At 36.5% G+C, this 16,659-nt stretch overlaps 1 protein-coding gene across 1 annotated transcript in view; it reads right to left on the reverse strand.

Moving 5' to 3' along the window:
- The window catches only part of EIF5B (eukaryotic translation initiation factor 5B), a 67,756-nt gene that overhangs the window by 45,538 nt on the left and 5,559 nt on the right, over positions 1-16,659 (reverse strand). Inside the window, exons 2-3 of the mRNA XM_063078833.1 lie at positions 214-339; positions 27-111 (exon numbers count right to left, since the gene is read on the reverse strand). Of these exons, the coding sequence (XP_062934903.1) occupies positions 27-111; positions 214-339 (211 nt within the window). The remainder of the gene's footprint in view (positions 1-26; positions 112-213; positions 340-16,659) is intronic.

The following is a 16,659-nucleotide window of genomic DNA, read 5'->3' on the forward strand; positions in this document are numbered from 1 at the left end:
ATGGGTAATAATGTTCTGTCTTTCACCTTCACTGCAGTGGTTTCTCTATCAGCTTTGATGCCTTGAGCTTCCAATGACAATTCTTCCAGTTCTTTCAGGATATCATCTTCACTAGAAAAGGATTAAAATACATTTTGAAGCACTAGAATAGTTTTATTAAGTGAATCCAATACCAAAACTAATAAAAATCAAATATGTCTGAAATATACATACTCAAAGTCCTGCTTTTTTTTCTCCTTTTTCTTTTTCCCCTTTGACTTTTGAGGTTCCTGTTCCTTGGCAGCACCAGCTCCTTCTATTTCTGCAGCCAAGGCATCAAGATCAATGTCATCCTTGGCACTTAAAATGAAAACAAAGACCTAAATGTTACTCAAGAGCAAAATATCATTCATTTACATAAAAAATTTTAAATCATTCTAATCTTTTTCATGCATTAGCAGCACACTGAGAAAAATCATTTGGCAAGTTCTTACATGTCAACACAAGTTATATCTACTTATCAGCCTCCCTGCATCTGCTTCATTGAAGTTTCTGGTTACACTCAAATCAGAAATAGTGATAATAAAAAGCTCCAAGGAAAAAAACAAACAAAAACTAGGGCTTCATGAAAAGCAATTTAACTGTTGTAGATACCAAAGTTTTTTGCGTGTCTGGAGTTACTTATAAAATGGAGAGAACTTAAAAAATAAAACATCTTATTTCTTAACTATGAAAAACAACATCTAAGTACTTAACTATGAAAAACAACATCTAAGTACTGTGACCCTTGTGAATTTTTACCCGGAATAGCAGAAATTTTAGAGCTGGAAGCAACTTTAAAGATCATCTAGTCTAAAAAAATAAATAAATAAATAAATAAATAAATAAATAAATAAAGATCATCTAGTCTATTTCTTATTTTACCAATGGGAAACCTGCACAAAGATTGAATGTCTTGAGAAAAACATGACTACACATTCAAATCTAAATGAATTAGAGGAATGATTCCCTAAATAAAACACATAAAATAACCAAAAATCCAAACCAGACCTGCTCACAAACTTTCCCGCTCCTGGTTCCATCTCACATGTCCTCACCTACCGATACTAATTGGAGTAAATCAAACTAAGTTCCTGTGAAAACCTACAGAAAACCAAAGAGGTCAGCCAGCCTGATATGTAAAAGTAGAAAGTAGATGAATCCAAATGAATGACACAATAATTTATGCATTTATACAAAAATAACATGCACTTATACAAAGAACATATGCAACATGTCCTCCACAGAAGGATGCCTTGTGTAAAGATGCTTTATTTCAGTAAAGAAAATCTAAAAAGAAATAAATAACTTCTAACTATATGATAAATATAATTAAAAGATTATATAACAAGGCATTGAAGATATACGATTTATCCTCAAAGAGCTTAAGTAGGGGTGATAGACAACAAACTAGTAAACCATGAATTGCAAAATGCTAAGTGCCATGAAGCAAAAGAATTTAATGATTTATAGATAGTTGGCCAGAACTGAAATATGTTCCCTTTCATCCACTATTTTAGACATTGAACTGTGGCACTGGTGGTGATTTCCTACACCATCAGATCCAGAATGGGAAAGTCAGAGGTTTCCCAGCAGAGGAACCCAAAGTGAAATACTGAAGGAGTGAAACTTAGCCAAGGAGGTACACATATCAGACACAAAAAGTACAAAACCTAAAGATAAAGTGTGTTGTACCTCAAGAGGGTCCACGAAAGGGTATCTGAACTACCTGAGAAGTTTCTGTGCATTATAGATTTCTTGACCCCACCCAAGATATGAGGAACCAAAAACTGAGGGCAGGAGCTAGGCAGTTCTAGGAATATTTTCAGGTGATTATGGGCCAGATTAGAATACTGCCATTCTTTTTTAATAAGTAATTTGCCCAGGATCACACAAGGAAGACATGGGATTGGAACCCAGGAAACCTGATTCCATAACCAAAGCCCTAAACACTGGTGACATAAATTTACATTTCAGAATGCTACCTCTGGTATGAGTAGCAGGGCTGAAGGCTGACTAATCAGGAAGCAGAGAGACCAGTTAGGGAGCTTTTGTATGATGAGAAACAATGAGAATCTGACTTGCACCTATTGCAGGCAAAGACGAAGATGTGAATCAGTTACACAAGTATAAAGGGGCTCAAATCAGCAACACTTAAGTGATCAACTGGATGTATGAGGTACTTCAAAAAGTTCATGGAAATGTTTGTAGTATCTTTTAATTCTATTTTTCCATGAACTTTTTGAAGTACCCTTATTTACAGAAAGAAGCAGGAAGAATCAAGGACAATTCTCAGGTCTCATCAAGTAACCAGAACCTATGTCTAGTCCAACATCTCCTAGGAATATCTCAAAAGGCATCTCTGCCAACAATTCACACTACAACAGCTTCTGAGACCTGGGTAAGAATGGAAAGCTGAAGCTTGGCACCTCACCTCCAAAAATTTGCCAGCCCTCACTCTAATTTTCTGCTTCACCAAAATAGCTTAAAAAATCTTCTTGTGGTTGGTTGTATTTCTCGAGTATTCATCAACACCTCTGGCATAACAGCATATAGGACAACATGGGTATGCTGTTTCAGTCTGAAAAACTTGTTCTGGCTAATAATATAAGACTAACAGTTTTTGACTGTTCATCATATATCAGGCATTGTACTGACCAACCACTACACATACTTTACACATCATCACTTAATACTCAACAATTCAATGAAATAAAGCTTAAAGGTGATAATAATTTACAAAAGACCACCCACTTAGAAAGTAGCATACCAGAAACTCAACCCCAAATCTGACACCAGATTTTACTGCCTTCCTAGAAAATGGGAAATAATCTAGTTTCTGAATTATTTATTTGAAAAGTACAAACATAGCTACAAAATCTATCAAATACAATATGATCAAATAGTCTTAACTCCAGTGGTTTCTAAAGTGTTCCATCAATGTGTACTGAACTTACTACAGTTTATATAGAAGGGGAAAAGACTTAGAATAAGTCAACACAACACAAAGAACAAAGGTGGAAAACTTACTAACCAATTTTAAGACTTACTATAAAGCTACTATCAAGAGTGTGGTATTGGTGAAAGAACAGACACACAGATCAATGGAACAAAACACAGAGCCCAGAAACAAGAGTTCTTAGAAGGATACCAACATAAAAAGAACACATACCACAGACTGGGAAAAATATTTGAGAACACTACTGGCTACTCGTATCCAAAATATACAGAGAACTCGTAAAACTCAACAGTAAGAAAACCAAATTAAAATATGGGCAAAAGATCTAAACAGTCACTTTGCCAAAAAGATACACAAATGGGAGGGAAAAGTGAATGAAAAAATGCTCAACATCATTTGCCATAAGGGAAATGCAAATTAAAGCAAGGAAATAGCATAATACACCTATAAGAATGGCTAAAATCCAAGAAACTGACAATACCAATTGCTGATGAGAATGCAAAATGGCTGATTCTAGCGCCGGTGCAAGACACAGACAAGATAAACCTGGAGCATTATGTAATGCCAGAAAGTAAGGGATTAAAAAAAAAAAAAAAAAAAAGCCAAAAAACCACACACACACAATGTCGAGTGTATGGCAGAGTGATGCACGGGCCAACTGAAAGACCTCCCAATGGCCAATGGGGGCATCAAATCAATTTATTAATTAGAGCAATAACTAAAACAACATAGTATTAAATTATAAGCCAAAGTATAATATCCACAAGTCCATATTGATAGAGATAAATGACTGAATAAATACATGGGGAAGAGACAAATCTGTACAGAGGGCTAAAGAAATTATGCAGAACTCCACCCTAAGTCTCACATAATTTTCCACTCCAGAAATGTGGGTTATTCCAAAGAATCCAACATGGAAAGAGGAAGAGTAACTTCATAGTGTAGAAACCTGACAAATGCTATCTTAGCCAACTGATACACTGAAATCTGAGAAACTATCACAGACAAGACAGGTCTAAGGAGAAATGACTACTAAATGTAATGTGGTATTTCTGCATAGGATCCTGTCACAGATACAGGACTGTAGGTAAAAACTAAGGAAATCTATACAAAGCATGCACTTTCATTAATAATATATCAGTATCGGTTCCTTAATTATAACAAGTGTACCATGCTAATATGTTAATAAGGGAAACTAGATGTGGGGTATATGGAGATTCTTGACTATCTTCACAATTTTTCCGTAAATTTAAAACTTCAAAAAATTAAAGTTTATTTTTAGAAAACTAAGAGAGGGGGAACCATATCACTTACAGTCACTCCACAAAGAAAATAAAATACTTAAATCTAATAAAACACATACAGTACATGTATGATGAAAACTACAAAATGCTAATAAAAGAAATCCAAGAAGACATAAATAAATTGAGAGACATACCACGTTCGTGGACTGGTAGACTCAACACAATAAAGATAACAATTCTCCCCAAAATCACATGCAAATGACATGAAAAAGTTTAATGCAATTACAATAAAAATCCCAGCAAGACTTGTGGGACATAGCCAATAAAGACCAGGTTACTCTAAAATTTATATGAAAAGGCAGAGAGACTATAATAGCTAAAACAATTTTGAAAAATAAAATAAAATGGGAGGAATTACTTTACAATAACCAAAACTGTGTTGTACTGGCAAAGGGGCAGACATAGAGATCAACAGAACAGAAGAGAGAACCCAAAAAACAAGCCCCACAGAAGTATGACCAACTGACTTCTGACAAAGGTACAAAAGTAAGTCAATGCAGGAAGGATAGCCTTTTCAACAAATGATCCTGGAGCAAATGGAAATCCATACACACACAAAAATGAATGCCAGCCTCACTCCTTATACAAAAGTGAATTTAAGATGCATGATGGACTTAATAAAAAACATAAAAGCTTAAAACTTTTAGGAAAAAACCAGAAAATCTCTGGGATCTAGCACTGAGCAAAGAGTTAAGACTTAAATTAAAAACATAATCCAAAAAAATTGGAAGTCATCAAAATTTTAAAATTTTGTTGTATGAAAGACTGTGTGAAGGGAATGAAAAAACAAACTACAGAGTGGGATAAAATAATTACGAGCCACATATTCTAAAAAGGACTAATATCTACAATATAAATTTAAAAATAGGCAAAAGGCATGAAAAGATATTCCACTGAAGAGTATATACAGATGGCAAAAGATGTTCCACATCATTAACTATTTGAGAAATATAAATTAAAATCACAGTGGGATATCACTACACATCAATCAGGATGTCCACCACCACCTCCAAAATAGTGATAATAACCGATACTGGTAAGGATATAGAGGAACTGGATCATTCACACATTTCTGGTAGAAATGTAAAGTGGTATAGCCACTCTAGAAAAGTCCCTCAGTTTCTGGTAAAACTAAAAATGTAGTTACTGTACAACCCAGCATTAATTGCACTCTTGCACCTTTATCCCTAAGTAACAAAAATCTATGTTCACAAAGAAACCTGTAGACAAATGTTCATAGCAGCTTTATGTGCAATAGCCAAAAACTGGAAAAAAACCCTTATATCTTTTAATAGATGAATGGTTAAATAAACTGTTCATTCCCATTCCATGGAATACTATTCAGCAATAAAATGGAATGAACTATTAACATATGGAGCAACTCAAGTGTTCAAGAAAATTTGGCTGACAGAAAGAAAGCAATCCCCAAAGGTTACATACATACATGATTCCATTTACGCAACATTTCTGAAAAGACAAAATTTTAGAAATGTAGAACAGATTCATGGTTACCAGGGGCTAGGAACAGGCAGGGGTGGTGGGACACATAGGAGGGAGATGAGCCCAGTTACAAATAGACAACACGAGAGATTCTTGCAGTGAAGTTCTGCATCTTGACTGCAGTAGTGAATATGCAAATCTACATGTGATAATACTGTATATAACTAAATACATGCACACACACACGAATAGAAATGAAACTAGGCAAATCTGAATATGATCAGTGGATTGTATCAATGTCAATATCTGGGTCATGATATTGTAGTACAGTTTTGCGAGATGTTACTACTGGGAGAAACTGGGTAAAGGGTCCACAGATTACCCTGTATTATTTCTTACAACTATATGTAAACTTATAATCACCTTCTAATAAAAGTTTAATTTTTAAAAAAAGACACTTAAAATAAAAAGACAAGCTACTGGCTGACAGAAAACATTTGTGATACATACTGATTTATCTACAATAAAGGACTCCTATGTTAAAAAGCAGTACAAGTTTTTAAATGTGAAAATGATTTGAACAGACACTTGACCAATGAGATGCAAGAATGGCAAATGAACACATGACAGGATGGTAAGTACCACTAGCTAACAAGGAAATGTAAATTAAAACCACAATGAAATGTCACTACACAGCCATCAGAATGACTAAAATTAAGGACCGATAACACCAAGTATTGAGAGAGGATGAGGAGCAACTGGAACTCTCACACATCCCTAGAGGGAATGCAAAATTGGCATATCCACTTTGGAAGAAACAATTTGGCAACTTCTTAAAGTTAAACATACACTTACCATATGACCCAGCAATCCCACTCCTAGGTATTTACCTAAGAGAAATGAAAACATATGTCCACACAAAGACTTGTACTCAAATGCTCATAGCAGCTTTATTCATAATCACAAAAAACTGGAAAGCTAAATATCCATCTACCACATAATTTATAAATGAACTGTCATTTATCCACACAATGGAATACTTACTCCGTGATACAAATAAAGAACTAATACTATATGCACTACATGGATGAATCTCAAAAGCGTTATACTAAGTGAAACCCCGTCAGCCAACAAAAATTACATACTCTGTCATTCTACTTATATGAAATTCTAGAAAAGGCAAAACTACAGTGACAAAAAGCAAAAACTAGTGACTACTAGACAAAAGCCAGTTGTAGTGAGAAAGCACAGCCTACAAAAAGGCTCATAAAGGAACTTTTTGGGGTAATGGAAATATTCTATATCATGACTGTAAAGAATGCACAACTGTATACATTTATCAAAAGTCATCAACTACACACTTAAATTTTGAGAATTATATTTCATGTCAATTATACCTCCAAAAACTGTGTTAAATTTGAATTTCCAGGAATACTATAAAAACAGTTAAGAAATAAGTTACATAACGTATTTTTAAAAGTTTACTAAAAACAAGATTAAAATTATGTAGGTCTAATATAAATCATTATCCATTTATAAGTTATAAACAAAAATAAATCTATAAGCTTTTTCTAACACCTTAACTGCTATTAACAGGGTAATGTGTAGTTAAAATGATGTTACTATGAAGGAATCTTTTAAAAACATAGTATTTCTTTATTGTACTTTTTTGGTGTTTCGTTTTCAGAATAATTAAATAAAAATCATATATAAAAATAAAAAATAAGGGGTACTTCATTTGAGACCAATGTAATATAAAGCCTTTTAATGGCATATGTTACAAAAAATGTTCACTGCAAACAAGCATAAAGAAAATTAACCTCATGTACAAATCTCTCAATTCCAAACTTAGCAAATTTCATTTAATAACGACAGGCATTTTCCACTGAAAAGTTGCCTAATGAATGTAAAGTTAGACAAGAAAAATAGGAAATTCAACTCCTTTCCAAATTATTCCACAATTCAAAATCCCCAAGCTTTCTAAGACTCTTAACCATCCGCTTTTCTCCAGTGCCTCTTTACCCACCGTAGAGGTTTTAAAACCTGGACCATAATTTCTCTGACACTAGGTGAGGTGGGGGTCTATGTCCTCTCCCCTTTATTGTGTGGGTTCTGTGACTGCTCGGTCAATAAAACACGACAGAAACGATGTTATAGTTTCTGGGCCTAGGCCTTAAACTGGCAGCTTCTACTTCCTGTCTTTTGGAATGCTCATTGCCAAGCTAATGAGGATATCCAGGCCACACAGAGAGGTCAAATGTAGGTGTTCCAGCTGAGGTGCCAACCAACAGCCATCAACCACCAGAAGTGAGTGAAGAAATTAGTGAAGAAAACTTTAAGATGACTTCATTAAGCTACCACCTGACTGCAACCACATAAAACCCCAAGCAAGACCCACCTAATTAAGCACAATCAACTCCCAGAACCAAAGATAATTATGATTTTTATTGTTTTAAGCCATTAAGTTTGGGATGACTTGTTATGATACAATAATAACTGGAGCATCCCCATATTTCTTATTCCTAATTAATACCAGGGCCTGTAGTAATGGGCAGCATGTTGGCAGAAGGAGGTAAAATCCAAACTACACCACTCTTTCCTCTCTCCCCACCCCCAAGTTGACAAACTTAAATAGCATTGGCGGAATCCTGTTCTTTACTCCTAACTATCCCAGCAATACCAGCAGCAATAAGGAAACCAGGAATTGAAACTATGCCTTTTGACATCTCATTTACCCTCACAACCAATTCTTCTTACCCAGCACATCCTTGATCATCAAACAGTTCCATATACAAAAGGGAAAAACAAAAGAAGGAAAAGCCCAGTAATCATTGCTCTTCACTATCTCCCACCCCTTCCAACCCAACAGTTTTCACTCCCCTCTCCCTCAGTGGAGTTCCGTCTCAAAATTACAACCCATTAATAAGTTGAAAACTACTTATGTCTCCAAAAAAAAAAGCCCTCCAAGCTTACAATTTCCTAATGAAGTCTTGGCTCCTTTAAAAGGGATGTCAAATGGTACTGTTATTACTTTGTAAAATGCAATGCAAAGGGTAAATATCTTATCACCTTCCACAAAATTCAATCTAATCTTTTATTTTCTAAATACCTGATGTATTAAAGTGAAAATGAGAACACCAGAGTAATTACAGGCATCACCTTGCGGAGCCCCCAATACACATAATCTAAATTCATACATATTATAGATTCCAATGTATCTAAAATTAGTCTAGCACAGCTTTTACAAACTGGAGTGAATACCCCCAATGCGGGTGAAGGGGGGAGAAATGCAGGGTTGTAGGTGGTTTCAGAAGCCTGAAAATTCTCTCCAGTAACTTTTGATTTATATGTTTTAAATTTTAATTTGATATATAGATTTAAGAAGAATATGCCATAGACCATATGGATGGCCACCTTATCAGTGTACTGTCATAGAATATCAACACAAGCTTTTGTTTACAAACTGCCCCCCTAAGTTGTTTCAGGTTGATGAAAAAGATTAGATGCAGACCTAATATGTAAATTAAAACTTTCTGCCAGGAGAAGGTGCTGTATATAAAGCTCAAAATCATTAGTTCAAATTGAAAATAGTATCAGAAATATTGAGCCCTTCCTAGTACAGACATACTGAACTCAAAAGAAGTCCATTATAGGACATGACATATTCACAATGAAAATGGTCTTTCAGATCCGGCTGTTCAAAGTGTAGTTCCAGGACAAGTAGCACCAGCATATAAACTTGATAAAAATGCAAAATCTAAGATCTGTTAGAAAAGACTTTTAAAAACACAGAATCTCATACTCCACCCCAGATCTACTGAATCAAATCTCCATTTACAAGATCCCCAGGTGAATAAAGTTTGGGAAGCACTGATTTAGATTCAACAAAGAAGTGGCATCCTTCACATCAATGCTGCACATTGGAACTTTACAAAATTTTATATTTGTTGCTATTTGATAAGAATATTTCAGGTTTCATAATTATATAAGTGATACAAGTTTATACCTAGTATTGTGTCTGTAGATATATATACACATATATTAAGCAATACTGATAAAAATTCAGGCTAACATAATCAATAAACACCTTAAGAAAGAATACAACTTATGTTCTAAAATAACCGATCAAACAGTAAGCACTCAAAGTGAACTCATCTTTGTATCACACAGAAGTGACTCTTGTCCTTAATCACTGTTAAAAGATTATCCCCAACTTACTTTGTACAGTGTCTGCTATAACCAAATACATGTTAATAAAAATTCTGATGCAGACAACTACTCTCAGAAGAGGGTATTTTTGAATAACCACTTTGCTGAGCACTACCATCGTTAAAATGGTCTGGCTGCACCTGTGTACAGAATTATTGGCAACAGAGTAGCAAGTGAAGATTTCAGACATTCCTTATGGTCACCACCTAAAACTCAAGAAACATGGAAACATAGGGTATACCCCTGTTCCTTACAATCTGGCATGCTCTCCTGATGGCAAATTTAATTGGAAAGGTATTTTAAAGACACATACAATAACTTTAAGAGGCAAATTTGAATATCAGCCAGTTGCCCGCCCCACTCCCCCACCCCACCCCCACCCCGCCAAAAGGCAAATTAGAAATTTCGAGCGTGGTACTCCCATACTTAACCTAAACTCCGCATCTCTTCACCTCCTCACCCTGTATTATCTGTGCATATGCCTATTTGCTACATTAAAATGTAAGGTCTATTAAGAACAAAAAACTCCTTTTTAAATGCCCAATTCACCTTCCTACCTTCTACAATTAGCAACCAGCAAGGAATGTTACACATTCCTAACAGGCACTATTAAATAAAGAAAAAGCCCTACTCTGGAACAGCAAGGACAGCTTTAATACAATAGGTTTGGCTCACTAGTTTCAACACAGCAGTTTAATCAGTGTAGTACAAGCATACAGACAGACATACAGATCACAGGAACAAAACTGAAAATCCAGAAATAAATCCATATATCTATTATCTAACAATTTGACAAGGGTGCCAAAATCATTCAACAGGGAACAAAAGTCTCTTCAACAAATGGTACTAGGACAACTAGATAGCCATATATAAAAGAATGCAGTTGGACCCCTACATCACACCATATACAAAAATTAACTCAAAATGGATTAAAGACCTAAGTTTAAGAGCTAAAGCAATAAAACTCTTAAGAAGAAAACATACAGGTAAGTCTTCGTGACCTTGGATTTGGCAACAGATTCTTCAAGTACAAGTAACAAGAAAAAATAAATTGGACTTTATCAAAATTAAAAACTTACTAAAATGAAACTATCAAGACGGTGAAAAGAAAACCTACAGAATGGGAGAAAATATTTGCAGATTATTTATCAGGGAAGGGTCTAGTATCCAGTATATATCAAGAGCAACTCAATAACAAAAAGACAAACAACCCAATCAAAAACTTGGCAAAGGACTTAGAAGACATGAAAATGGCTAGCAAGAACATGAAGAGATGCTCAGTTCCATCAGCAACTAGAGAAATGCTAATCAAAACGACAATGAGACATCACTTCACATCCACTAGTATGGCTATTTTAGAAAAAGGGGTGGGAGAGATAAAAGCATTGGCAAGGATGTGAAGAAATTGGAACCCTTGTACATCTCTGGTGGGAATGTAATATGAAATAGCTGCTGTAGAAAACAATTTGGCAGTTCCTCAAAAAGTCAAACACAGAATTACTGCATGACCCACCAATTCTACTCCTACAAGAACTGTAAACAGGTATTCAAATACCTGTATACAAATATTCATAGCAGCACTATTTACAATAGCCAAAAGAAATGTCCATCAACAGATAAATGGATAAACATTACGTAGGGTGTCTTGTGTGTGTGTACACACCCAATAGAATATTATTCAGCCATAAATGGAATGAAGTACTGATACATTCTATGACATGGCTGAAACTTGAACACATTATACTAAGTGAAAGAACCCAAATACAAAAGGTCATACATACATGGTAAGATTCCATTTAAATGAAATATCTAGAACGGGTAAATCAAAAGAGAGAGAGTAGATTAGTGGTTGCCAGGGGTTCAGGGGAGGGGGAAATGGGGAAATGACTGCTTAATGGGTACAAGATCTCCTTTGGGGGTGAATGTGTTAGAACTAGATGGAAGTGACTGCACAACACTGTGAATGTACTAAATGCCACAGAGCTGTACGTTTAAAATGGCTAATATTATGTGAATTTCATCTCAAAATTCAACGTATGAAAATCAGTCAGTGTAATCCACCACATACACTGAATAAAAGACAAATAACACACGATCATCTCAAAAGATGAAGAAACAGCATTTGACTAAATCCAACATCCTTCCACCGTAAAATCTCAACAAACTAGGAATAGAAGGGAAACTCCTCAACCTGATAAAAGCCATCTATGAAAAACACAGCTAATATCATACTTAATGGTAAAAAACTGAAAGCTTCCCCCCTAAAAACAAGACAAGGATGTCCACTCTTACTTCTATTCAACACTGTACTGTAGGTTCCAGCCAGAGCATTAGTTAGGCAAGACGCCTCTTGATAAAAAGGCATCCAGATTGGAAAAGAAGGAAGACTATCAGAATTTGCAGATGACATAAACACGTACATAGAAAATCCAAAGGAATCCACAAACCACACAAAAAACCATTAGCACTAATAAATGAGTTCAGCAAGACTGCAGGACAGAAGATCAATACACAAAAATCAACTGTATTCCTATGCACTAGCAATGAACAATCTGAAAATAAAATTAAGAAAATAATTCCATTTACAATAGCAGCAAAAAGAAATACTTAAGAATAATGTCCGGTCAAGATGGTGGAATAGACAGTCCCTGGCATCACTCTCTCCCACAAATCAACCAATTTACAACTATTAAAAAGCAATGACAGACAAGCAGGGGGCCTCTAGAGCTCAGGGGAAGAGGAGGAGAAACCTATGGAGTGCATGAAGGTGTGAGAAGCCACGATGAGAGAAAAAAAAAACAAAAACCTGCTCCGACTATGTCGAATCCTGGCCGCTTCCAGGCTGGAGCTGCTGAGTGCATGGAGCAGGAGCTGGCAAAAGCTGCAGCTGTGCCCTTCTGATGAAGTTGCCTGGAGGCATCAGGGGAGAAGAGGACTTTTGTGGCCCCCACGCCAGCAAGACCACTAATAGGGTTCCTGTGGATTCACTTAGGAGCGATGAGCCACAACAACTGAAAAAAAAGAGTGACTCAGAGACCAGTGAGTCATCGTAAGGGACTGGTGCATGGCTCGTCCCACGGGAAGTGTTTGCAGTATGGATGGTGGGGGAGTGTTCCACCAGGGTAACACCGGGGCACAGAAAGGACAGCTGATCTGCCCCCAAATCAGCACAGCACCACTCAGTGGAGACTGGTCACAAATACAGAACTGCAGGGGGTGCAATTTGCTGAAAGACTCAGGCCCAGACTGGAGTTTCCACACAACCCAGGTGTACCAGATCTCACAAGAGTCAGAAGTACCTATAAAGTCAACCACTAAAACCTGAGCTGCACAAAAAGCCTTCCCTAGGGAAAACCAGCAGCAAAGCAGCAATTTAGCTCAACCACAGAGCTCAAGTGCTGGTCCCCACAGGAAGTTCCCCCATTTTAGAAGTAAGCAAAGGACTACAAAATAGTTCCAGTGAAGAGTTTAAATGCTGGGAACAGCAAATAACCCAACACATAACTGAAAGAAAAAAAAATACCCACGAGTAGAGACAAAGTTTGATAACTAATAAAGGTATCACATCACCAAAGAACACCTGTAACACCTAGAAGGACTGGAAGTCTTCTGGGCTACCAAGCCAGAGAAGGGGGAGGGCTGGGGGCCTCAGCCATGCCCCCCTGATACCCACAACCAGTCCCAAGGGTGGCGGCCTTGGGCCTTGGCCATGCCCCCCGACACATGCAATCAGTCCAGCCATGACCTCCGAGCCGCTGCAGGAAGCGCCCCGGGGCGGTGGGGGGCCGAGGGCCTCAGCCATGCCTCCCCAACATGCGCAACCAACCCAGCGAATACTACCAAGCTGCCACAAGCAGTGCCCCGGGCTCCAGAGCTGGGATGGTGGGGGGCAAGGGCTTTAGCCACACCCCCCTTACATCTCCACCCAGCCCGGCAATGACAGAGCCACCGCTGAAGCCCCCTGGTCTCCCCTGTGGGAATGAGAGAGGTTCCACAGGCCTCTACCCCACCCCTCCTCCTTCCTCCTTCCATTCTTCTTCCTTCCCCTTTCCCCTCTCCTTCTCCCTCCCAACTGCTTCACATCAACATCATAGAATATAAAAAAATATATATTAATAAATTTAAAATGATAAAATAAAATCGATTAAAAAAGAATAACATAAAGAACCTCAAATCTGGTACTCCAAATTACAAAAAAGTCATTAAAAGACACTGAACACCTAAATAAGCAAAGACATCCCATGTTCAGGGATCAGAAGGCATAACATTGGCAATACACCCCAGATTGATCTACAGGTGCAAAACAATCAGAATCAAATTCCCTACTTTTTTTTTGCAGAAATTGAGAAGCTATCCTAAAATCTTTATAGACATGCAAGGTATCCAGAACTGCCAAAACAATCTTAAAAAAGAAAAACAAGGTTAGAGAACTAACACTTTCCAATTTCAAAACTTACTTCAAAGAAATAGTAATGAAGACAGTGTAGTGTGTGTATATATATGGACAGATACAAGGAAAGATATATAGATCAATGGAATAGAATTGAGAGTCCAGAGATAAACCCTTACACATGTGGTCAATTGATTTCAACAGGGCACAAAAACAATTAAACAGAGAAAGAACAGTTTTTTAACAAATGGTGCTGGGACAATTGGAAATCCACGTGCAAGGAATCCCTACTCATACAAGATACAAAAATTAACTCAAAATCATTCAAAGACCTAAATATAAGAGCTAAAAGTATAAAACTCTTAGAAGAAAACATAGGTAAATCTTCACAACCTTGGGTTTGGTGATGGTTTCTGAGACCTGACACCAAAAGCACAAGTAACCAAAGGGAAAAAAACAGGTAAATCAAACTTCACCAAAATTAGAAACTTTTGTGCTACAAAAGATACCATAAAGAAAGTGAAGAGACAACCCACAAAATGGGAGAAAATATTTGCAAATCATATGGCTGATAAGGGATCTGTAACTAGAACACATAAAGGCCTCTTATGACTCAATAATAAATAACTGAATTAAACAGTGGGCAAAAGATCTTAAAATGGACAGTTCTCCAAACAAGATATACAAATGGCCAATAAGCACAAGAAAAGATACTCAACATCTTAAGCTATCATGGAATGCAAATCAAAATTACAAGATACCATTTCACATCCACTGGGATGACTATAATCAGATAATAACAACAGATAATAGATAATAATCAGATAAGTAGATAATAACAAGTGTTGATGAGGGTATGGAGAAATTGGAACCCTGTACATTGTTGACTGTCATGTAAAATGGAGCAGCCGCTTTGACAGTTCCTAAAAAATTTAAACGCAGAGTTACCCTTCAACCCAGCAATTTCACTCCTAGGTATACACCCAAATGGAAATGAAAGCATACATCTAAACAAAAATTTGTACTGTGATGTTTATAGCAGTATTATTCATAATAGCCAAAAAGTGTTAACAACTCCAATGTCCATCAACTGACAAGTGGATAAATAAAATGTGGTATATTCGTATAATGGAATCTTTTTTTAGAGCATGTAGTTCTAGACTTAGAAGAAGTTCCACTACAATATCATCAGTCACATTCATTAGATCAGTACTGAAAACCCAACGACTTAAATTTAATTAAACTGTACTTAAAACAGTAATCAGTTGCATCATTCAGAGACTGTTACATAAAGCTGCTGGCTTGAGTAAAGTATCTTTCTTTCTTTTTTTTTTTTTTAAAAAGATGACCGGTAAGGGGAATCTTAACCCTTGACTTGGTGTTGTCAGCACGGTGCTCAGCCATGGAGCTAACCGGCCATCCCCATATGGGATCCGAACCCGTGGCCTTGGTGTTATCAGCACCGAACTCTCCCGAGTGAGCCACGGACCGGCCCCTTGAGTAAAGTTTCGAAAGCAGAGAAACCAAACAAATACTTCACATCTCAGGGCAAGAGATATTTTTCATCACTAAAGGGAGGTTCAAAAACCAATGATTCTACAACATGACTGCCACCCGGGTGAAAAGAAAGGCTTCCTCTGAGAGAAGGTGTCTGAATTTTCACATACCATGTCTGAAAGGGGAAGGAATAAAACACTAAGTCATCAATGCTTTCACTTTAAATATAAGCAGTTATTCAATTAAGGTTAGGGGAGAAAGAAATTCTTTAAAGAAAGTTTGGCACTAATTGACCTACTGACAACGGCTGTCATTTTTCTATTTCCCCTCCTTTGTTAAGCTCTTAACAATCTTTAACAGTTACTTCACCAGTGAAGACTCTATGTGGATATTAATTTTTCTTTAGAAAATCTGTATTTTGGAATATTAGGATTTCTTAAATCAGCAAGTATAATGCAGTGTAAAAAACCAAAGGTTCTGGAGTCAGGTTTGGCTTAATACCTGAGAGGCTTTTTAAGCCTCAAGAACATCATGATGCTAAATCTCAGTTTCCTTTTCCATATGTTATATAGTTTTTATATCCACCTTTCCCTTCCTCACAGATTCTCAAACTAGTTACAGCATGGTTTTTGGTTCCACATTCATTATTTTCTTTATTGAAATTCCATAAATTTTGTGGTCACTGCTAGGGCAAGTAGTATACTATGAAATTTTGACAAATACTGTTTAATAAGATACCTGTATATTTTGTACTATAATTTCTCAACAGTACATATTTGTAAGAGACATAAATCAGAAAGGGTGGGAAAAATAAGTCATTTGTGTGTCACTAAATAAAACAC

Source organism: Cynocephalus volans, chromosome 14, assembly GCF_027409185.1.
Source record: "Cynocephalus volans isolate mCynVol1 chromosome 14, mCynVol1.pri, whole genome shotgun sequence".
In the NCBI taxonomy this organism is placed as follows: Eukaryota; Metazoa; Chordata; class Mammalia; order Dermoptera; family Cynocephalidae; genus Cynocephalus; species Cynocephalus volans.